Source organism: Silene latifolia, chromosome 2 (genome assembly GCF_048544455.1).
Source record: "Silene latifolia isolate original U9 population chromosome 2, ASM4854445v1, whole genome shotgun sequence".
NCBI classification, from domain to species: domain Eukaryota; kingdom Viridiplantae; phylum Streptophyta; class Magnoliopsida; order Caryophyllales; family Caryophyllaceae; genus Silene; species Silene latifolia.
In genome coordinates, this window is record NC_133527.1 from 192,125,976 (window position 1) to 192,149,744 (window position 23,769).

The 23,769-nt window shown below is 36.1% G+C and overlaps 3 protein-coding genes across 13 annotated transcripts; 2 read left to right on the top strand and 1 right to left on the bottom strand.

Moving 5' to 3' along the window:
* Positions 1–643: 643 nt before the first annotated feature.
* LOC141644064 (plant UBX domain-containing protein 1) lies at positions 644–3,617 on the top strand. Of its 2 annotated transcripts, none has more exons than XM_074453487.1 (2): positions 644–898; positions 2,737–3,617. In XM_074453487.1, exon 2 carries the CDS (start codon positions 2,756–2,758, stop codon positions 3,491–3,493), a length of 738 nt encoding a protein of 245 aa, XP_074309588.1. In that variant the 5' UTR covers positions 644–898; positions 2,737–2,755; the 3' UTR covers positions 3,494–3,617. The 2 variants fall into 2 exon arrangements, with proteins under 2 accessions (XP_074309588.1, XP_074309587.1); XM_074453486.1 differs by having other exon boundaries at positions 771–898; positions 2,778–3,617.
* A 1,029-nt stretch (positions 3,618–4,646) lies between these two features.
* On the top strand, positions 4,647–10,592 carry LOC141644066 (transcription factor BIM2). 2 transcript variants are annotated; one of them, XM_074453498.1, is made up of 7 exons: positions 4,647–4,945; positions 5,288–5,372; positions 8,125–8,194; positions 8,290–8,385; positions 9,221–9,627; positions 10,044–10,173; positions 10,325–10,592. In XM_074453498.1, the coding sequence occupies exons 1-7, from the start codon at positions 4,855–4,857 to the stop codon at positions 10,424–10,426; spliced, it is 981 nt and encodes a 326-aa protein (XP_074309599.1). In that variant the 5' UTR covers positions 4,647–4,854; the 3' UTR covers positions 10,427–10,592. The 2 variants fall into 2 exon arrangements, with proteins under 2 accessions (XP_074309599.1, XP_074309598.1); XM_074453497.1 differs by having other exon boundaries at positions 4,705–4,945; positions 9,218–9,627.
* Positions 10,593–11,159: 567 nt separating this feature from the next.
* On the bottom strand, positions 11,160–22,313 carry LOC141644065 (replication factor C subunit 1). 9 transcript variants are annotated; one of them, XM_074453495.1, is made up of 23 exons: positions 22,032–22,313; positions 21,707–21,770; positions 21,459–21,581; positions 20,714–21,193; positions 20,524–20,591; positions 20,289–20,364; positions 20,120–20,181; positions 19,898–20,043; positions 19,181–19,341; positions 18,918–19,103; positions 18,696–18,817; positions 18,353–18,560; positions 17,783–17,836; positions 17,471–17,640; positions 16,892–16,982; positions 16,394–16,575; positions 16,200–16,239; positions 14,572–14,696; positions 13,369–13,441; positions 13,184–13,276; positions 12,867–13,107; positions 11,841–11,900; positions 11,160–11,743 (listed from the first exon to the last, which is right to left on the bottom strand). In XM_074453495.1, the coding sequence occupies exons 2-23, from the start codon at positions 21,707–21,709 to the stop codon at positions 11,583–11,585; spliced, it is 2,925 nt and encodes a 974-aa protein (XP_074309596.1). In that variant the 5' UTR covers positions 21,710–21,770; positions 22,032–22,313; the 3' UTR covers positions 11,160–11,582. The 9 variants fall into 9 exon arrangements, with proteins under 9 accessions (XP_074309596.1, XP_074309593.1, XP_074309592.1 ...); XM_074453492.1 differs by having other exon boundaries at positions 19,181–19,344; XM_074453491.1 differs by having other exon boundaries at positions 20,714–21,205.
* Positions 22,314–23,769: the final 1,456 nt, after the last annotated feature.

Consider the following 23,769-nt stretch of genomic DNA (forward strand, 5'->3'; position numbering starts at 1 on the left):
TATATGAATATAACCATCTCAACTATTTTTTTGTGTTTGATTTTAGTTCACATTTTTCAATTGTCAAGGGTTTCTACAATGCGTAAAATTCATCCGATATACATAAAAATAAACGTTTTTATTCATTACAAAAAAAATTCTTATAATTATTTATACTTCGTTCAAAGCACTATATCTTCTAACTTTATCAACTAAGCTAGTTGACAGCAGCAGATTTTACTCTCTCTGTAACTCGTATAAATTATAATATAAAGTCAATCTAAGCTAGAATGTATATAAACTTTTCGAAAATTGTATATTACTGTGTTTATTACTCCATCTGTCCCGGTCATTTGTTGTCCTTTTCCATATTGGGATGTTTCAATGAGTTGTTGTCCTTTCAATTTTAAGAATGCACTTAATGAACAATTTGATTATTCACACTTAATTTGTTCCACTTGTCATTTAGTAATTCACTCATTCCTCTTTTCTTGGTCTTTATGTCAAAACTAAAGGACAACAATTGACTGTGACAGAGGGAGTATTTTGTATGGGATATCGGTATAAAATAGTTTCACAATTCATTAGATTTAAAACGAAAAATTACATCTTACCTTATGCTAAAAGAAAGTTAAGGAAATTAGCTATCGCTCCGTATCCTTAGATTTTTAAAAAAAAAATTTGCCAAAAAAAAAAAAAACACTTTCAAAAGCTCAGCGAAGCATCGGATAATAACGGTCTTAAATAAGAATTTGTGCTTAATTTTATTGATCGGGTTCGATTATCACTTTTGGGAATTTGAAAGAAAACACTCGCTCACATGAAAAGAGAGTAATCCCTTGACCAAAAAAAAAAAAGGCTTCCCGTGATCTCCTCCTCCTTACGCCTTCTTTCCTTCTTGCCACCGTATGCTATCTAGGTATTACTTCATTTCAATTTCTTTAATTTAATTCTTTCTTTAATTCTTTTTGGTGCTTAATCATTAGTACAAATCTGATTGAAGATTTTAATTCGATTAAGAATATGATTGTTTGTCTTTAAAGTTTGAAGCAGTGTAAAATTTGATAAGTTTGAAGTTAGGGTTCATGTGAAATTGGGGATTTTTGCTGATGTTGTACATATGGTAAATTGGTGGTGAATTTGTGGTACTAATATGTGATTATGATTGATTTGATGATTTGATTGCGTAGAAAACAGTTGTAGGAATGTTAATTGGGTTAATTATTATCACCGGTACGTCTCGCACGCCCTATTAACATAAATGTGGAAATAAAGAGAGGTTGTTGGAGGTCTTTAAGTTAAGACCGTCTTAAGCAAGAACAATTAAATTACTATGGGATGAGTGAACAATAAGGGTTAGTTTGTGAAATCTTTGGTGATGGTGTATCATATGAGCTATAAGAAGTAGAAGGATAACTTTACTTAATACTTAGATATTGGTTTTACGGGCTGAGTGTTTGAATAATGTCCTTGTGCTTAGAAGTCATTATAGGTTGTTTATGAGGTGAAATTGACCGATATTTGAGTTTGATGTCGGTACGGGTAAATTGTTTTAGCAAGCTGTTTGTGGACTAGTGGTAATAGTATGATCTCTGAGGTGATTGTGCCAAGTTAAGTAATTAGTGATGACAGGATGTGAAAGTGGATTAGACTTGGGATATCTCGAAAATTGAATTAAGACTAATGTTGTAGGAAGAGGATTGTAGTAGAATATGTACTGATGCCAAGGTAGGAGCTATTGTAATTAAGTTGTTGCATTGCATTTCATAGCGGATTAGACGGATTGGTGTGAAAGTGGTTTTGATTGATGAAGCAAGTTTGGTGTCATGGCGGGTTAGACGGTTTTAATGAACTAGTTGTGGACTGGTGGTAATAGTCATCCTTTTATTTCGTTGAGCTATCAACCTATCATAAACACACTAAACCAATATAACATAAACATACTGTGCGGATTGGATGGTTTTACATGGCAAGATTGATCTGTGAGGTGATGGTGCCTAACTAAAGTAACTGGTTAAGGCTTACTAAGACGTCTCGAAAACTGAATTAATGTAGTAGAAGAAGGATTGTAGTAGAATATATATTGATCCTTAGTCATAGAAAGTGCATTACATCACTATTTTATACTTCGTAAGTATTAAGGCCAAGGTAGGAGCATTTAAAATTAAGTCACTGCATTGCAATTTCATGTAGAGAACAAATTTCATAGAAGTGAATTTCATTTTGTTAAGCTATAACGAGATTGTGCTAAGGTAAGAAGTTGATGGATCTCCTTTAGAGGAATTTTGATTAGTGCTTTAGTAATCGTAGACTTACAAATGTTGAAAATGAATTTGAATAGAAAATAGAGCGTTTAAGGGTGAAAGTTATGAAAGAAAATAAGAATCCAATGCAAGGCTCCCCATGTAAACCATTAATCTGATAGAGGTATTGTTGGCCACGATATATTTTGGGAAAAGACTTTTTTCCCCTGCACAATATTTGCGCTTGTGTGTTTGAGGTGCATGTTGTTGCCTCGTGCCTTACGAGTTACGCCTTATCATCACGATTCGTTGTCGCTTTGGTGTGCCTTGTGCTTTTTAATATTAAGTTCATGAGTGTTTTTACAATACTTCATTGTAAGAAATTTTCTTGAGATTTGTATTTGATGTATGCATTTTTCGAGTTTTCTCTGAATACTTTTTTTTTTATATGGAAAATATCCTAACTTAGTGTAAAACCAATGCTTAGCTAAGTTGTTGGATGTTCGAATTCTAGGGTTTTCTTCATTTGCTAAATGAACTTTGATTCGCCCCTAGCTTGGAAACGTAGAAGAATGGAGATTAACCCAATGGACATGGAGTCGGCCAACGCCAAGCTTGAAGCCGCGAAACAAAATTACGGGAGGGACATTCGCGTATTTGAGACCATGAAAGTTTCTCAACCAGCACCTACTGCAGTGTCCACTACCGAGGAAACCGATGAGTTTTTCGAGTTCACTCCAGAAGATTACTATCGGCTCATGGCAGGCAAGAAAGAAGACAAGTACTTGAAGACCAAGAAAATCAGGGAAGCAGAGGCCATGGCACGCAGATCAAGGATCACTAAGGCAGTAATTAGGGTACGATTTCCTGATGGTATCACTCTAGAGGCAACATTCCATCCATCAGAGCCCCTACAGAGTGTCTTTGATCTTTTGAACAAAGTGCTAGCAAGACCAGAACTGTCATACTATCTTTACACTACCCCTCCAAAGAAGCAGATTAAGGACACCAATCAAAATTTCTTTGATGCTGGCTTTATTCCTGGTGCTATTGTGCATTTTTCATATGACTTGCCAAGAGACGATCCTGCTTATTCCAGTCCTTTTCTCCGAGAAGACGTGATGTCCCTAAACGGGTTGGAACTTGTTTCAGAATCCACAAAAGAGCCCATCGAAGCTGCCTCAGAGACTGTACCTGCAATTCCTCCTCCTGCTGCAGAGCGAAAGCCAGCCGATAAGAAGGCTATCAAGCCAAAGTGGTTGAAAATGTAACGTAAATGTTAAACCCGAGATGACCCTTTTGATGGATAGAAGATTGAAAGTTGTTTAATGATCAAAGCTGTGATGATAAACTCCAGAACAATTAAATGCAAATGGTTGGTTTAAAGTACTGTCATATCATGTAACTCTGTGTTTATGCATCTTGGTAATTAGTTTCTGCTTCAAGTGGCCTGAAGTTTTTTCCCGTTTCTTCTTCTGTCGCGTTATCGGAGTTTGGCTTCAACCGGCACACAAATGCGGAGACCTCTTGCGCTTTTGTCATGTTTTTCTTTTTCTTTTTGCAGATGTCACTGATCGTCGCCAAGATATATACTACCTCCAAATATACAATACATTGGATTGCAACATTTTCCTTATTTGGTCTATTCATGGAATTGCTATATTTCTACTTTGGTCATGTTTTTATAGGTAAAAAGCCACTGTTTTACTCTGTAGTTGGCTACTCTATATATAAGAACAAGTGAACAACAATAATTATTACTCGTATTTTACTTCGTACAATATAACGAGTTGGTTAGGTTAATTAGTGAAATAAACGTGAATTCGAATCTCCTTTTGAAACAAAACAAATTGTCAAATTATAGACATCCTATAGACATGAGTCGAATACATTAGACAACTTCACAAATAATTAATTTTATTGTTTGTAACCGAGTCTATAAATTCTAAAGACAGATAGAACTATTCCAATTAAACATTCATAAATTCTTAAAAGAGACGGTTTCTCATTAATGTTGGGATTAAAGCTCTGATGTTGTTGTTGTTGTTGTTTATCTTTTATTTTTTTAGTTAATTTTTAGTGTATTTATTAGTTGTGCCTCATTAATGTAGTGAAAGACGGACTCTCATAAGCCTTACTCTTAAACATTTATGCTCTTGTTCAATAAGTACAGCTACTCTCCCTTGCGACGGGTCGAATCACTGCGACGGGTATTTCTACTCACAAAACGAATAGGGGGGACAAGGTGGTGTCCCACCCCATGTGCTCTCTCTCTCCCTCCCATGGGCATTTTGTCTCACAAAATGGTACCCGTCGCAAGCTTGCGACGGGTATCTCCGTCACAAGCAAGATTTTGCCCAATAAGTATACAATACTTTTCGAGTTAATGCCTTATCGGTTATCACCATTTCGCCCTTATCACTCACGTCAACCAATGACGATTTTTCAAGGTTTCTAATTTCTATAGTTGACGTTGAAAAGTGTTACATTTCCATTTTCAACTCATTTTGCCTTTTTTGGGTACCCGTGTTGTATGGAAGCTTGTGTAAACTAACTCCCAAATCTACGCCAGATCTTATAAACAAATCATCTCAATTTTCAGGTTTTCTTCCAATTAAAATTAAATCAACAAATGAAGTCAAGTAAACCTAATAACAATCAAGAAGATGATGAAGATTATGAAGATGATTACACTTCCAAGAACACTTCCATTATTAATAAAGGTCTAATCTTTTTCATTTTATTTTGTAATTTATTCATTAATTTTTAATTTTTTGTTGATTTTCTTAGTACCCATTTGATAATTGTTCTTTAATCCGGGTTTTTTAATTACCCATTTTGCAATTTGTTAGAAAGTTGATTAATTTTTGGAAATTGTTTTTTGATTGATTAATTTTACATGTGGGTAATTGATCTTTTGGTGTATAATTGGTTAATTGTTTGAGTTTTGATCTTGTTTTATGTTTGATTGCATAGTTTTGACATGTTGATCACTGATTTTTTTGGTGGTTTAATTGGTCAATTGTTGAGGTTTTGATAATTCTTCTGTATTTACTTGAAATCAGATGCAAAGAACAATGATAAAACAAATGTAGTACGGTCTAAGCATTCCGTGACGGAGCAACGTCGTAGGAGCAAGATCAATGAGAGGCAATGTTTCTTCCATGTACATTATTTCATTTGTCATTACATTTTGTGTGGAATTTATAATTGATATTACTGCTTCTTCCCTCGAAAATCTATTGTTTTGAGCTGGTTTGTGATTTGTTAGAATTATGCTCCCCTGTGTATTTGAGATGCATAGTTAACAACACTTCCCTAGTGCCTCAATGGCTCCCGTAAAAATTGTGAGGTAAGCGGGGATCGAGTGTTTGCAGTCTTACCCTTGTGTTAGCAACACAAAGTAGTTTCAGAAACATGGATGATTAACACGTGGAAATCTGAAAATCCCTTTTCCCAAAAGGATCGATGACTTTCGATTTGAGTTCATTTTAATGAGAGCGAAATACTGCTCTCATTTCACAATATCCAATTGGCTTATTTTGTTTGAAGGTAAAATGAGAATAGTAGCATTTTACCTCACAAAAGTATCGATTGATCAGTTCTTTTGGGACTCTAAATGGAAAGGATTATTATCTTTTCGTCTATAATAACAACTTTCTAAGTAAAAAAAAAAGGTAGTGCGCCATGGTGCGTTGTTGCTAGCTTATGTCATAACTCGTAAGACACATACATTAGTGGCTTCAGCAACTTAGATAGAGACTAAGGATTTAGCATGATGTAAAGTTTTTGGAGTACCAAATAGTAAGTGTCGATAAGATAAGACTGAATATTGGCTGAGGAGATGTTTTACTTTGGTTGCCCTATATCTTATGTGGGTGGATCTTGAAACTGGTGGCTTTTGGTGTCCTTATTTCACGTTTCCTTGATTTTTGAATATCATAACATTGGACTTGATGCTATAGCCATATGTTTTCAATTCAAAGTGTAATAGACTCAAAAGAAATTGGGTGGGAGTTGAATCACTTGGTTCATGTGTTAGAGGAGCACTACGTCACCGTGTGATAACATCAACCTTTAAACTCAACTTTGAAATCCTTCCATATATGTTTTAGCATAGAATAATTCATTCTATGCATTTCTACAATGAAGTAAACAGCTCTTGGGTTTTGGTGAAAGGTAGTAAACTTTATTTTCTTTAACAAAGTTATCAGACATTAAAGTGTCATTGAAATGATTGTTGTCTGTGCACCTTGTGGTGTTTGGAGCTGTTATTGGTGCTTGATAGTTTGTCCTGTTTGATGAAATAATCGTTTTAGCATATATTTGAGTTTCAAGGATGATAGACTGTAGGATTTGCTTTGATGCTTGTGTGGCATCTTCTGTTCTGTGTTACCTTTATGGGGATATGCTCGAGATTTCAAGTCCTTATTGGAGAAATTTAAGTTGTGAGGCTCTATTTTCGGTGTCAAGGGGTTCTTGACCCCACTGAGAAATAGAGATGACTAATCTTAAGACAAATGGTCAAGAAATTAGCTCAATGCAGCTGTCGTAATTGAAGACTGTAAGGCTTCGTTTTCATGCTTACAAAAGGATTGGTGCATTGATCTTGGGACTTTGAAGGACTATTCTCGGGTTAGGGATAAAACTGTGTAACCTTAACCTACTCAACAGCCCAAGCCCTTCTCAATGTATACAACATTTATTGGATGTTCTGCATTTAACCTGCACATTGGAAAAAATTATTGATAGAGGCAAGAATACCTCTCCGTCAACTTAATATCCTGATCTAGCGAACTGCTTTTTCTATGTTTTTGAAGTCACTGAGTTAATGCGTGAATGGAAGTTAGAAACAGAGATGAACTTCTGTAATTTTAGGAAAAACCCTCATACCGTGATTCGGAACTTTGCTAATATACACCAAAATTTTCCTCAATGCATAAGGTAATACTTGGGTCTAGATCTAGATGACAAAAATTATAAATCTTTCATTTCTCAGGAATGAATGATTGAAATTGGGGATCTTTTTTCTTCTTTAATGGTGAAATATGGAAGTTGTTTTTTGGTAAAAAAAATCCTCTTTTGTAGTCTTTAAAATTCACTAATAATGCGAATGTGTATGACTGTCTGATATGGCGCACGATCCTTGCATATCTGCCATTTTGGTATCTTAATTGTACTGAATTGAATCGTGCAGTCGGGGAATAGTTCAGTGTGGTTAGTTTGGTTAAATAATTGGTACACGTTTGCATCATGCTGCAGGTTGATCTGAGTTCCTTATCGAGTGTGCTCAGTGCTTCCTGTAGTTCTATTTGGTTATTAGTAATAACACTACAACTATGGTTTGTTACTTTGTTGTTTAGTGTTGATGTTTATCATGGTCATCGTTGTCATCATCATCACCATCACCATCATCATTTGTATTATTTTAACCACATTTACATATGAGAAGTTGTCCAATTGTAAAGAAATACTAATAGTAATCCATCAAGTGTTTGGCATCACCGGCATCTTAGTTTCGCGCTGTAGCTTTATAGCGTACTATATATATACCACTATTATATATTCTTATCCAATAATTGAAGTTGGCTGTGATGTGTTTTCCTCCATCCCAATTATTTTGTCATCAACTCATCATGTGACTTTGGTGATCAAATGACGATGTCTTTACCAATATATCTAACAATATAAAATAGCTACAAAAATTTCAAATAATAGTATGAAAAAAGTTGTGTTGCTAAATCAATCATGACAAATTTTAGAATGCATCTCTTCTTATACTATAAGAAAAATTAATGGTCATGGTATGAAAAATAAACGACATTAATTTGGGTGGACGTAGTATCTTTTTTGACAATAAGAAAAATGCAGAAATCAATGCAGTTTGATTTTGCCCTTTCAGGTTTCAGATGTTGAGAGGTCTGATACCAAATGGCGAACAGAAGAGAGATACGTCTTCTTTCCTGTTAGAGGTACATTGGTAATCAGTTTTATAATGGAAGTGTTTCGGTTATCAATGACCAAACCACAATTTTTCACAATCTGTATTGTATGATATATTATGCAGGTAATAGAATATGTTCAGCTCTTGCAAGAAAAGGTGCAGAAGTATGAAGGATCATATCAAGGATGGGCCGCAGAACCCACAAAAATGACACCCTGGGTATGTTTATTAAGCTGGAATTTAGTTTGTACTCTGTATCTGTTTTCTGTCTTCAGCTAATCCATTGCTCTGTGCCTTCTGCTACCTAAATTGAAAACAAATGCCCCTTTGCTCATTTTGCTCCTAGTCACTGTTATGACAATAGTTTGGTACCAAGAAACATTGAGACGCTGAGTGTGGAACTCTTTTTCTGAAACATGTCGCTCATTATTTGATATTTGGGTAACAACATTAATCATGGTATACTCCTGAGACCTTTTTTTATTAAGAGGTTGCGTACAAAAGTGTCACGCTTACTGACGTATACGTGGACTGGGTGCAAACGTTATTGGTGAATTTGATTTCTGTTTTATTTTTAGTGATTGCAGGATATAGGTGGCTAGTTTTAGGACATTGGATCCTTATATTTGATGTGCATTGAAAGCGTGTTCAAACTGTTCAACCATTTAGCTATTTTCCTATTGAGGACCTTAAGTCTTTGTCATATGGATCTTTTCAGTTTTCAGTGTGAAGTGAGTTTCTAGAAAGAGTAGGAGCGAAGCTTCTAAATGTAGACTGAATAATACTTTACTCAATATCGTTGTCTCATTGTGTTTCCATGTAGGGCTAATATCTCACTCTTCTTTAATTCTACACTCTACATCTAACCTTTCCCTCCGCCATTGACGGAGACTTTGTTGCACTACTGTAATGTTGTTGTTGTTCCTTGTTTGATTGTGCTTTACTTGCCTGATATTTGATTTTCGACTACGGCATCAAGAGTTAGGAAAGTAGGATTAGATTAAAGTCGTAGATTCTTTCTAGCTAAAGTGTGAAAAGTTTAATATTGAAGCAGAGACACAATCACTGGCGTGTTCAAAGCTATCTTGGCCATCCTCAGTCAGCAAAGAATGGTTCTGGTTCCGCATCATCATTTTTGGGTAATTTGGATGACAAGAGTTTTAACTCAAATCCGAGTTTGGTAGCCAATTTACACAACACTGTAGAAATAGATTCTGCGCATTATGCTTATAGAAATTTGGATCAGCAGCCAGAGTTAGGTGAAAAGGCAGCATCAATGCCTACAAGTTTCCACAATCATGAACCAAATACCATTCAAATTGAAGGAGACGATACCAATGCTTCTCTAAGACCAGCTTCTGATGCTCTCGCAGTCCCTTGTGCCATTCAAAGTGATGATCAACATGGGGAACATACGATTGAAGGGGGCACTATTAGCATCTCAAGTGCTTATTCTCATGGGTACGTACTGCAAAACTCCACTTTGATTCAAAATTCCACTTTGGTGCTCCATGCCACTATCGTTCCCTAATTTTTGACATATTCAACTTTGTTGACCTGAGATTTCTGTTAGTTTTTCACTTTTGTTGCCTAAAATGTAATATAACTAAAACAATAAGTCTCGCTTGTGACGGATATATCCCTCACAAGCTTGTGACGGGTCAAGTATTACCCACACGAGTAGATAAGACAAAAGTAAGAATGCCTAAGAAGTCACAAATAGCTCGTCTTTATCCACCCAAGTGGGTTTTATTTGGCCCGTCACAAGCTTGTGACGGATATTACCCGTCACAAATGAGAATTTATGTAACTCAAATTTCACCAAATCACGAACGTTTAAAGTTTAAACAATACTAAGGTTAAGTTTTCTCTTTCAGGCTATTGACGACATTAACCGAGGCACTACAAAATTCGGGGGTGGATTTGACCGAGGCTAGTATTTCAATTCAGATCAATCTTGGAAAGCGGGCTAATCCAAGTCTACTTCCAGGAATATCCAACTCTAAGGTGCTTACCACTTCTTTCCACTTCCGAACATCAATTTGACTTTCATTCATTTAAATCAGAAGAAAGTTTTTTTTTTTTCCCGATGTAAGTAAAAGGATACAAGGTTGAACAAGTTACATTTGCTTACCGAGTTGGCCTCATTTGGTGACAGGAGGTGGAGGTTCCAGTTCCGCGAGATCTGAAAATAAGGCATGCTAGTGATGGAAGCAACAGAGAGGAATCAGATCAATCACAGAAGAAATTGAAATCATGATGATCATCTATATTTATGTATATGATATTTGACATAAAAAAAATCCTACATGTAAATGATGTACTAGTCAAGGTAATATCATGTCACCATTTTTTTCTTCTTGATTAACATAGTGGTATTTGTTTCCCAACTACCGGCAAGTATAGTTTCTCCGTTTCGTTACAAATTTACATGCATAAATTGTGACCAAGTTTTACTTTGAGAAGTTATGGAGAATCCCTTCCTGGCATAATGCTCCATGTCTAGCTTTGTGCTATTATATAGAGAATGATGTATGTTTGCCTATTAATATTAGATGTTTGTCAGATTTAAGCGAATGTAGTTATTGTGATTTTGAATAATAATTAATTCTTTCCGAAATCAGTTCACAGCTTTCAGCACGGGTTATCAAGTTGTGTTTGCATTTGGTGGTTGGTGTATGGTAAGGCAGATGATTGGGTGAATCTGTATTGCTTGATTTATGCCTCACTAGTATCGATCAATATTAGTCATTTGACAAAATTACACTCAGCTTAATGAATAAATGCTCGAACTGGTTGTATCGTAGATTTCAGTTGGGACTTTCAATAGACATGATACCAAACGAGAATAAGAATATCAAACTGACATTTTGGTTAAGTCATGCCCAGATATTCTCATCTTAAGTCAATTTTCGATTACTCTATACAAGGATCTTGATATGTCGGAGTAAATTTTTCCAGTTTAGGGTTTAAGGCGCATCTGCGTTGTTAAGTTTAGCACCAATGTTTTACCTTCAAGGCTTCAATTAATATGCTGTGCCAAAACATACGAACCACCAATTCTGGAAAATCATAAATCACTGGCACATTAATGGTTACAAATTAAAGCCAAACACAATAAACATGAAATACAATAAACTTGCTAAAATTATTCCAGCACTAGATAATTTCAACATAGACGAAGCCTAAAGGTTCCCCCAAGTCAATTTCCGAGAGAAGGTGGACTGACAAGTTCATGCTGCTTATGAAACATAGGATGCATGCCTTCCATTTGCTCCCTACCAACTACCAAACTCACCACCGTCAATATTATGCACAAAATTTGACAGTGTGTGTAGCACAGCATTTTTTTGCACCTTCCCAAATGATACCAAAACAAATAAAACGAAAATAGGTCTCTCAGTGTAAATCGACAATCATCTCTTTCTTTTGGCCGCACTCCCTGAACCTCTTCCACCTCTCTTGCCTGAGGCTGGCTCAGAAGCGCCCCCCTTGCCTCGACCTGCTGGCGCCTTCTGGGTCTTCTTGGTGCCGGAACTTCCAGCACCACCTTTCAAGTCTACTTGCACTTGAATCCCTATTAATAGTCACCACACAGTACATATTAGATGAATTGTTAACATAACCAACGTAGAACTTGCTAAGTGAACTGTGAATTCAAGGTTATATCTAACCTTTAGCGTTATAGCTTTCAAGATCCAGCTTCAGCTGATTTGCGTTACCATCTGCATCTTCTGTACAAGTTATGACAGGGCAGTTACTTTATCTACCACCCACTGTAACACAAACTAACATCCAACAATAATAGCCAACCAGTTACTAAAATAAACTTCCATCCAACTATATAACACGTAAGCCCTAGAAACTGCGAGTTTCAAACAAGACTTTCACAGACCTGGAACGAGACATTTTTTAGGAGGTACTGATTTACTTATTGACAATTTCTGTTCTTTTGGATGGAAACAGAAAGGAGAAAAGGTCCAGCTAATGCACACGTATCGTCCACAAGGGCTTGCTTAGAGAGAGTGGTGGTAGTGGAAGGAAAAGGGATGAGAAGGCAATAATTGCCACATTAAGAGGCTAATGGATTAACGGTTACCCACCTTCATCTAGAGCAATGCATTACCCTGTGGGGGAAATACTTCCTCCTCCCCCTCCCTATTTCTATTTTTTCCACCCTTCACCACCATCATTTTCCTCCAGTTTTCCTTTATTTTGGCAGAACAAAAAATACCGGTAACTCATGACAACAAATGGAGATAAACCATTCTATGAGGATGACGGTGGGGATTTCATGTAAGATGTGCATAGCTTAAACATACTATCTTCATACCAAAAAGATTCGTGACTTCTAACTAGAGCTTATTTGTAAGAAAATGAAATTAATTTCCCCTAATTCCCTAAACCTCACTATGAATAGTGCCTTCTCCAATGACCTTTCGATTTATTTCTTTTGATGAAGAAATGTGTAAATGTTGCTCCGTATCATGTTAGCTTGCCCAAAATAGAACAATAACCAAGTGGAGATGTGATCAACATTTATAATTATGAACGTGCTAAGACAGTGATAACAATTTTTCGATGATTCCTATATAAAGGACTTACAGAATACATTACTAAGGTAGATGTGATTATCACAGATATGGTGTTAGAAAATTAAAAATAAACACACACATGACACAACTCAGCTATGAACTTACCTGATTCCTCTGCTTCTTCATCGTTCTCTTCCTCGTTTACTACATCAACATCACCATCTGCCTCATTCAATTCATCAACAGACTCAAGGGCAGCAGATCTCTTCTTGGGGGCTTTTTTAAAGCCTGGGAGGGTGATCAAATCTGATGTTCGTACAACACGGGACCTACTACCTTCTTTATATGCTTTTGTAAGTGCAGCTTTTACAGCTGGCAATATACCATCTGTCGGACTTGCATGCCCCTAGAAATATACATAAATCGAAAATTAGAAGATGACTTCAGAGGTATGATTGTCAGGACGATCGTAAATACAGAACCTGAAATTTTGATAGCTCCATAAGCGTCTCATAGTCATCCATACTTAACGAGTAATTGTCCATAAACTCGACAACGTTTTTAACAGCTTCCTCCTGGTGCAATGTTGCCAACAATATTAAACACTAATTTGCAAATAGCAAAGAATAAAAATATACACAAGCCCATGTAAGAAAACAATCCTGACCTTGGGAAGAGCTCGAAGTGGTTCGGTTAATTGTTTAGAAAGAAGTGTAAGGAAGTCAAGTCTTAAAGTCCCCCTGCACACCAACAACAGTTGTTTATGAAGGAGAAATGCATATCTTTCATGCGTGTGAGTGTGCGTCAGTATGGTGTATTATATCCCAGGAACATGTTAAGCCAACAGAATGGTCCCAATTCCCAAATAAATTTGCGGTCAGCTAAGATAATAAACTATTATCAGCAGTTTTACAAAGAGTTGCAACAAAACAAGGAAGAAAATAAGAAGAACAGGCGAGATTAGAGAATAAAAGGGGAAAAATACTCGAGCACAAACATCATCACAAATCCTTTCTCTCCACTTTGCCCTACCCAGCCCATATTCTTATAAATGTTAAAATTATTATACATTCACTCCCAATCACCCATGTCTTTATGCCGATCCAAAATAGTTCTGCTCCGGTACAATCAAGTCAGTCACTGTGGACTTGCACTGTAGTCGCGCTCTTGAGAACGCTCAAGTGCGATTTTTTTACCCTTGAGAATGGCTGTGAAATTGTGATGTATAAAACTAACAGGTGATGATATATTGTTCCAAGCTTTGGCAGATAGAATATAAATAGGCGGTGAGATATATGAATGGATGCTAATATTTGAAGACAATAACAAATGTGCTGCTGCTAGCAGATAGACTGCACAATTTGTTAATAAGGAGTAAAATGTCAATATTTTTAGGTCGGTTGATTAATTAGAATGACAGAGAACAAAGATCACAAAGATCTCAAGCTGGGCCGATCAGATAGATTACACTTGTGCTTATGAAGGCTCGTATATTGAAGTACAAAATTTGGATTTATTTTAATTGATTCAAAAGCTTGGGCTTCCGCTTAGCCTCCACACACATTCGTGTAGAGACGTGAATTTCTACGTGATATACATTGACAAATCACAAACGTCAAACATGATGAAAGTAAATCCAACAAGACGAGGCATAAAAATAAAAGATTCCCAACACACAAAGAACCACTAAATTAGGTTTCTTCCCTTCAAATCTAAACGCTCCACAAATTCAAAATATATCCCACAAAAAAGGTGGAACATGGGTGTTTTAATATGAAGGGAGTAGCATATAGTAGGCATTAAATACTGAATACATGCTTCAGCGCGTGGTATTGAAATCTTGAAAGATCTTGAAAGGTGCCTAACTTACCTCCCAATATACGAGCCACTAGATGCCAGCATATGCACGTGTAGATCCTCTAAGATTCTTCGGTTCTTTCCCATTGTTGAGTTCTTTCCAAGCCAACCTCCAAATCTGTTAAAATTCCTTTCACCCTGCAATCATTTTTGAAATCTTTCAAACAACCATCACCACTCAACCACAACAGATTCATTGATGACTCTTATTGGTTTAATATTGCTCACTGCCAACAATCTTTGCCTTTCATGGTATGTACTACATTCAACAGCAAAAAAGAACAAAAAAATCACCTAATTGCAAGTTATGTTTAAACATTTCTTAAAAGTCAAAACTAATTTCACCTTGAGTAAATGTTACGTAATTGCTCTTCATGGACAGGTTTTACTCAATCATGTACTTTTTACCATAATTTTTCACAAAATACCCTTTTTTTCTCAAAAACATAAAAACTTCTATTTTTTTCTATTATCCTCAAAAGTTAATCAAATTCATCAATTATGCATCTAATTCTCGTGTTAAACAAGAAATCATTTTGATTTCATCAATTATGAATCAATTTTTTTGTATAAAATCAATTAGAATGGGATAATTTACACAAATTTCCACTGAGAAACACAAATCCAAAGTCTGAATGATTGTACAAAAGTAACGTCTGATGTAAAAAGGGATATTGTGTTAATCCAATCCAAAAAAAAAATTCCACTTAATTTGGTGTGGAAGTGGGGACATAGATCTTCAATAAAGAATGCTACTGTTGAACTAGTGAGTTTTCCTAATTTTGTCTTTCAGCTCTTTCTAGAACATATGACGTTGCCGGTTGTTTATTTGTAACTCAAATTCTGAAATTTGTCACAGGAATACAAAAAGTTTTTTTTTTATGATTCTAATTATGTTCATAGTACTAATAATTGAGAAGATAGACATTGTATGTGCCTCTACTGCCAGTTTCTCACAGGAATACAATTAAGTTTTTTTTTTTTTTATGATTCTAATTATGTTCATAGTACTAATATTTGAGAAGAAGATAGACATTGTATGTGCCTCTACTGCCGGTTTGTTTTGCCCTTAATTGGCAGAAGAGAAAGACAATTTTCCACGACAATGGGAGGAATCAACGGTGGGGGTAGGGGTGGTGGGGGGAAAGGTGGTGGTCGCAGGAGTGGAGAGAGGAAGTTGAGAAAGAGATCTGAAATGAAAATAAAATTAAAAATACGAGTTTTGAACTGGGAAGGGTAAAGTGGGAAATCATGTACTCCCTCCGTACCAGACCAAAGGTAACACTTACTATAAACGGACGTACCACACCAAAGGTAACATTCCTTATTTGGCCCACAATATCACCAAGTTATCCTTATACCCATTTGATATTTACACAAAATGCCATTGCATACCCCACCTACCAACCCACAATTAAACCCACAATTACATACCCCACCTATTTTTTCCCTCTTTACCCTTACTTTTTCCACCTTTTCTTAAATACTCCATTTTTTCCTACGTTACCTTTGGTGTGGTACGGAGGGAGTACATGATTGAGTAAATCATGTACATGAACGAGCATAACCCAAATGTTATTGTGGTTCCAAACTTCAGCAAGAATGTAAATCCAATTCCATAATAAGCAGTCAACATAATACCTGAGTAAATGTCTCCCTCTGTCCATGCATCAACGCTGCCCTATACGAGAAAGGAAAAGGTTAAGCGAGGACTTAGATGCCACATCTAGCAAACAGTGCACTATAAGTGAACAAACTGTTAGGAGGCTTACAGACTTAGATGCCACATCTAGCAAACAGTGCACTATAAGAGAACAAAATTTTAGAAGGCTTACGGTATAATGCAAGAACAAACAGAGCCACTTTGAGAGAGCTGCCACTGTCGGTATCTTCTTATTTGAACATTAATAATATCTCCATCAGCAATTGATTCAGCAGCACGTGCAAGAGAGTTCATTCTTTTCATTCCACTATCATCCTTCCCCAAAGAGCTGGGTCGAAAGTTAATATAATTTTCCTGCACGTTGAGCAATTTCATTAACAGATTGGTAAATTAATCAGAATAACGCAAAATAAAAATAAAACAGACACATGCTTGCAAAAAAAAAGGTCCATATTAAAGCAATAGATGAAATTTTGCGCGATACAACTGGGACCATGACAGTTTTTAATCAGGTAAAAACTTTCATATTAATGCCTCAGTCCAACAATTAATCAATAAGCATCAACTTTTCAAGTTAGTCAGTGAGGGCACACTGGAACAGTAAATCCAGTCAAAAATTAAAAGGAGCTCACGAATATCCAAAATAACTGAGGAAAAAAAAAAAGCAAACCTGGATCAGAAGGGGAACCAGATCAAGATCGCTCATACTCAAGTCTATTCTTTCATCCATCCTCAACTTTCCACCATTAAAGCCGAACAACCTACAACATCCTCATTTGCATCAATTATACTCGTTATACATATGCAAGTAAGTCATAATAGAACGGGGTGTTGATAACCCAAAGACTTGAAATTATGTTTGCATTACAAGTATACAAATCTTCAACTACAAAAGGGTTTAGCGTAAAAGGCATAATCGGAAGTCAAAACTGAATTACAGCGTCTACTAAAATGAAGTACAGCCCCTAGACAGCGCCAGAAAAGATATAAAACATACACAGTTCACATAGGCATCATGAGAGACCTGGCAAGTTTTACCAGAAACTTTGTAGAGTAGGTAAGAACACAGAAGATTCAATGTACAGAAAATAAATCCTAAGAGCTGCGATTATAATAAATTTGCTTCTTTGCAAAAAAAATCATAGTAAAGCAATAGATAAACTGATAAAAGGAGTATTTTGGAGGACACATTTTTAACATACATTAAGAAGCCAATACAATGATGAGAAAAGGGATAATATTGACATACTTGTCCACAGCTGTAAACGGAGAGATATCTTCGTCCTTCGCATTGCTAACAAGTCGCTTTCTAATATCATCATATTTAATAACTGACATGGATAGACTCATATACTGCAGCTGGTTTATGGCCATGCGAATATCTCCATTACATCGCTCTGCAAGCTCTTCCAAAGCAATCTACATTTGCAAACATAAATCAGTCAAATAACAGGCAACAGTTAAAAAATAAACCAAAAATAGTATGCCTGAAAATGGAAGCAACAAACCACAAAATAGGAACTGAATGGGGAAGCCTAAAGTATGTCAAATAACTATATACCTCGTTAACTTGAAGCCCTTCAGCTTTTGCAATCTGCAACAACCTCTTGGCCATCTGTCATACACAAGAAAAAATACATCACTTCAAAGTCCTTTATTTTACGTTTTTTTTTAAATAACTATTTCTTAAGACAGCTTTGAACGAACATGTTCTAAACTATCAAATTTCACTCGCTGCATACTGCAAATAAAATAGCAGTGTGCATGGGGTTTTGGCAATTTGCGCGTTTTTCTTTGACAGCTACTCTCTTTGTTCCATTGATAATTTTACACTTGCTTTTGGCACAATTAGAAGCTGAGAGAGGGCGCAAAAGGATCACACGAAATACTTATTTGAACAGTCAATTGATTACCAAAAATAGGTGTAAAGAATCCTACCTGCATAAGAAAGTGTAAAAAGCTCACGCATATCATATTATCATGTCGAAATTCAAAATCTAGTAAAATTATTACTCGTTTTTTTTTTATGGTTTTTCTAATGGAATAAAAAAAAAAAAGATAAAAATAGACATTCACAAAGGCTACAACTACTAAAGTATCACATAAGTAATTTCAGAATTAGAAATTACACCTGCTGTTTTGTGGGCTTTCGGTAGTTATACTGTTCACAGTAGTTGGTAAGGCTTTTCAATTTCTGACTATAGCGGTCATTACAGATGCAGATAATTGGAATCTTGGAGACCTTGATGCTAGCAATCAGGTCCGCAATACCACCTCTATCACCCGCAGACATGCCATCAACCTCATCCATAATCAGAACAGTCTTAGGGTGCTTTGACCTAAAATTTTAATCTCATTAACTTATAGCACTATAGCAATGAAAACAGTGGAATTAAGGTTCTTCCACTAGTTTTTCTAGAAAATAATGGAATATACAAAATGGAACATAATGGATCAAAAAACATAAAACCAACCTATCCATATTGGCACCAAGTGCCTCATTACTAATAAGCTCTTTTATGGAATTTGCCGTGCTTCCACCAATTCCTTTATCAATTTTGGAATTAGCCTTTCCACGACTATCACTGGCATTAACCTATTTGCAATTAGAATACCAGAAACAGACGTTAAAATACAGCTCAAAAAAACAGTTACAGCACTTGTTAAATATAAAAGGACAGTTTACAAATAAGTACCTCAATTGCCTCATAGCCAAGCATTTTACTAACTAGCTTCGCAGATGTTGTTTTCCCTATACCAGGATTTCCACTCATTAACACAGCCTTTTTCTCAGTAGAATCATTTTTCTTTTTCCCCTTTCCTTTATTGTTAGCAAGAAATTGCTCATCCCAATGTGACAACCAATCATGCAGGCGTTTAACCTGTAGCAAGCAACATTCACAACCCTAAAAAATACGAAGAAAAAGAACAAGCACAGGCTCAAAATGTAGGGACATACAAGCACTTGATTGCCCACTATGTCGTTTGGAACTTTTGGTCTATACTTTTCTGTCCATGTCAAGGAAGCTCCTTCCTTTGACAAATTTTTTCGCTTTGCAGGAGAAGGACCAGCAGCAGGTTTAACAACCATACTTTTAGTTGCAGAGCTTCCTCCATCATCTTCTACAATAGAAAATTCACAATAATTTAAATGTGGACGACTTGTGTCCACCTTCAAAATATATTTTACTGATATCATATGTATATTAGTCAAAGTATTTTAAAGTAAAATGGCTATCAGGTTAAAGCAGTTCAGGTTGAATTCAGGACATCAGTGTTACTCGAAATTGAATTTATTTTGGCAATGCCAAATTCGGTTAATTTTGATTCGGTTCAGGTTAAATCAAATTTTGGGGTTGTTTCCTTTTTCAGTCGTTGGTAGTCAATTCATATATTATCGATCAACTTTTGAGTTTTTCGGTTAAGGTTTGTTTTGCCAAGACAATTTGTATCCAACTTGAAATAGTAACGACAATAGTAACATATCAAAAGGCTTATTTACCTAACATAAAATGTACATGACAAGCACTCTTATTCCAAGGACAAGGGAAAAAAACAGAGAGAGTTTCCAAAGCATCTAACAAATTGCGAGCTACCAAGCTGCTCAACCCCGCGCAGGGCAGCACAAATAGTTAAAAGCAAAACAATAATTATGTGGCAAGAGGCGTTTGCATACTTTTCACTTCCACATTCTGCGATGTTTTCTTAGTAGGAGTGGGAGTGTTTTCAGGAGCTTTTCTAGAGTTGTCTTGACCAGATGGTTTGGACTTTTTGCTTTTCCGGATCATTTCAAACAATCCATCTTCTGTTAAAAAGCGTGTTCTATACGACAAAGTAATATATTGTTAGTACCAATCAAATCCAAAAGAAAGAACCTGTCCAAGATCAGAAAACAGACCCCAGTTCCTTGGCTTTTTCAGACTTCCGCCCTCCAATGTCTTCATCACACAAAAGATAATTCTGGAAAACATAACATTCGTTATAAAATCAGTGGCTACTGCCTGATCGATGGTCCTCCAGAAGCAGAAGAAAATAACGTAAAAGAAAATAGTGTGAAATATGGAAACCGTTTTCTTGCTGACAGATCCAGTAACACGGCCTCCATGACGCTTGATCAAATCTTCTGCTTCTTCCCTCTCCAAACTGTTAAACGTTAGAAAGAAAACAAATGACTCAACGTGTTATGAGCCTAGTACAAAGGAGCAGAAAGTGCACAAGCAAACACGATCATAGTACCCCCCACACTAGATGAACCACACCAACTCACCAAGTGATCAACCATTAAGCAGTTAAAGACTATACCTGTCAAGTGTTCCAGAAATCACAAAGGTCAATCCAGCTAAACAATCAGGGGCTCCTTCAGGAACTTCCTGACCAAAAGAAACAGTGAAAAAGTGAGAAGAGTAACATTAATTACACCAACTAACTACTAAAAATGATGCCCTTCCAGAGTAGTAGTTAACTAGTTACCACATGCACAATATTCAAATACCTTTTCCCCCTTATGGGGTGGATCTTTCCTTTCACCAAAGTTCATGAACCCACCACGTCCACCACCTCCACGTCCTCTCCCACCAGCAGAAGGGGTTGATGCAGCTCTCCCTCCACGACCCCTTCCAGCAGACTTGACAGGAGTTTCATTCTCCTCATCATTAACTTCCTCATCAGGCTCTTTAACTTCCACCTTTTTCTGTGGAATACCTCTTCCTGAACTGCCCTTTAACTTCTTACTAGGAGTAGCATCAATTGATTTCTTACTAGGACTAGCATCAACTGATTTCTTACTGGGACTAGCATCAACTGATTTTTTTCTAGTACTAATAGGAGCAAAGTCATCATCATCGTCATCCTCCTCTACAATGTGAACCTTCCTTTTGGCAGGAGTCTGCGCCTTTTCCGTCTCAACTTTCGCCTTCTCTTGATTTTTCTCAAAATACTTGCTCGTTTTTCTTCTAGCCGTTTCTTGTTCTCCCTGTTTTACATCCTTCATAATCAAAAAAACAATCTTTACAACAAACCTCACCTCGACAAGATTCATTTCAAGGGAAACCACTAGCAAAGTGCAAATTTTATGTTTCAATCACCAATAACGAAACCAACTTCGACAATTTTAAATCAAACCATCCAGAAATCATGAAAGCCAAAAACATCAGAAACACCTAAATGAGACCTTAATTAAAAAAATCCATGCTGCTCAAACAATACAACAAAGATTAAATAAAATTCAATTCACCTACCGCTTTATCGACTTGCAAAGCAGCGGGTTTTTCGGATGAGGGCTTACTGGCCACCGGCTTGGCAGCAGCAGCATTGCCATTATTCTTGTCATGCTGCTTCATAAACCATTTCCTAATATCTGACTGCTCAAATCAAAACCCACAAACAGAAACACAAACGTCAAAATTAAAATCAAAATCCTCCCATAAAACCCGCAAAATTAGGAATTGTAATCAGAGTAACATTAATCGAATAATCGATCACTCACCATGATTTCTATTCAAGCAATTAAAGAAACAAACTCCTTCAATTCCCCAGGAAAACCAAATAATCTGCACGAAGAAACAAAAACCCTAAATTGTACAGAATTAACATCGACATTGTTCGTATCAATTGGGGAAAACAAACATGCAAAATGCAATACTATACTGATTAGGGTTTCGGTAAAATACAATCTGCGAAAGATTATAACTTTTTGACTAATACAAACAAAGGAATTAATGAATTATGTCGAAATTACGATGAGAAATGAAATTAGAGAGTAATGCGTAAAACCCTAATTTCGAATTGAGATGATTAAGAAAGAGGGAAACCTGGGAGTTCGTTGCTCTTGTAATTCGATACTCAGTAGACCGAGACGACGATGTTCAGTTGTCCGTAAGGGTCACACAATGATACAAACATGTTTTTTGGTTAAGTGGCAAGTGTTATTTACTCGGAATAAAATCGTTGTACATCTTATAATAATTTTATAATATTCATATTTTTTATATCTCACTTAATATTTTGTAATAATAGTTTAAATTTTACAAAATTCTTGTACGATAATGATTTAGTAGACTCATAGAGAGTAATGTATAACTATATAGTAATGTGCGCGCTTCGTGAGAGTAATGTATAACTATATAGTACTCCGTCATAGCATAGTTTGATACCGCAAAATATTTTTCTTGTATAAGGTAAGAAAATTAGATTGATCAATTGAGATAGGAGCAACTTATCCCATCCTTTCGAATGGGTGAGATAAGTTGAACCCATCGACTTTCAAACCACCTCGAAAGTGTTGGACATAAATGTCCAATATAAGTCATAAAGTCAGCAACCTTATTGGTTTCACGGAAGTAATGTTTAATTATCACTTCATCGAAAGAATTAAGGTCTTCACATCCTTATAATATTAGAGATTTCTAAGGAATTTGTCAAGTACTACGAATTGAGTTAATAACACATAAATTATCACCCTCCACAATTAGCTTTGAGATAACAAAGTATTTAGCTGCTAAAATGCCTTCTTTTAAAGCGAGATCTTCGATACCGTAAAATGTTTTGTACAACATGATACCAGAATGGCATAATGTGTGAGCTTATTAAATACAATATCAACATTTGCAATTTGCAACTATCGTCATTAAATTATGTTCGCCGATATCAGGGCCGGTTCGGAGGGGCGGTGGCCTAGGGCCCAAGCTAGAAAGGGGCTTATTTGTCTAGGTTTTAGAATAATAGTAGTTTGGAAAAGGGAAAAAAAATATTTAGAAAAAACAACAGTTTTCTAATTTGAGAATGATCTTCTAATTTCTCATCCTCACTCTTTCTCTCCTCTTTTTACCAGGAGCCAAATTCTCGACCCTTTTTTCTTTAATTAAAATACTGAATTTAGAAAACTCTATCTTCTAATTTTCAAGCAACAGTTTCTCAGTGTTATATGACCATTGATTAAGCCTCAATCATAATTAGGTTTTAATTGAGGTATTCTTCTAATATGTTATTAGATCTCCGCACTCTTGATAAAAGTTAACGCCTTAAGAGTCATTCATATTTCCCTTAACAACATCCACCACCCTTACGGCGCCTTCCAAAATTCCGTGAATTGTAGCAAACCCACTAATAATACTATGGTCACAACTCTTCCGGCCAAACCACCGCCAAAATTATAGGGCATCACCTTACCGGCCAAATTAACACCATTGTATCATCTCATTACAAAAATTCGACCGCCAGTCATTTGGTCACCAATAAAATTCAACCGCATCTCCTTAGGTGGGTGAAAGCAAAACCACCCACCCAAATACAGACATGACTCCGCCCAAAATCCACAAAGCCTCTTCCGTTTCACTAAAGAATCACCTTAAATCCACCCAAAATATGGACATTGGCCTTCGGTCATTGCCAAATTCGGTCACCATAAAAAAATGTTGCTTTCCCTTTCCACCACCCTCATGGCCTCTTAGTCCTCAATATAAATCTAACATAAGTGTAAACAACGGATTTTCACATAATTGATATCGCATGTTTTTAAAATAAATTATTATATATTGTATTTTATTAAGG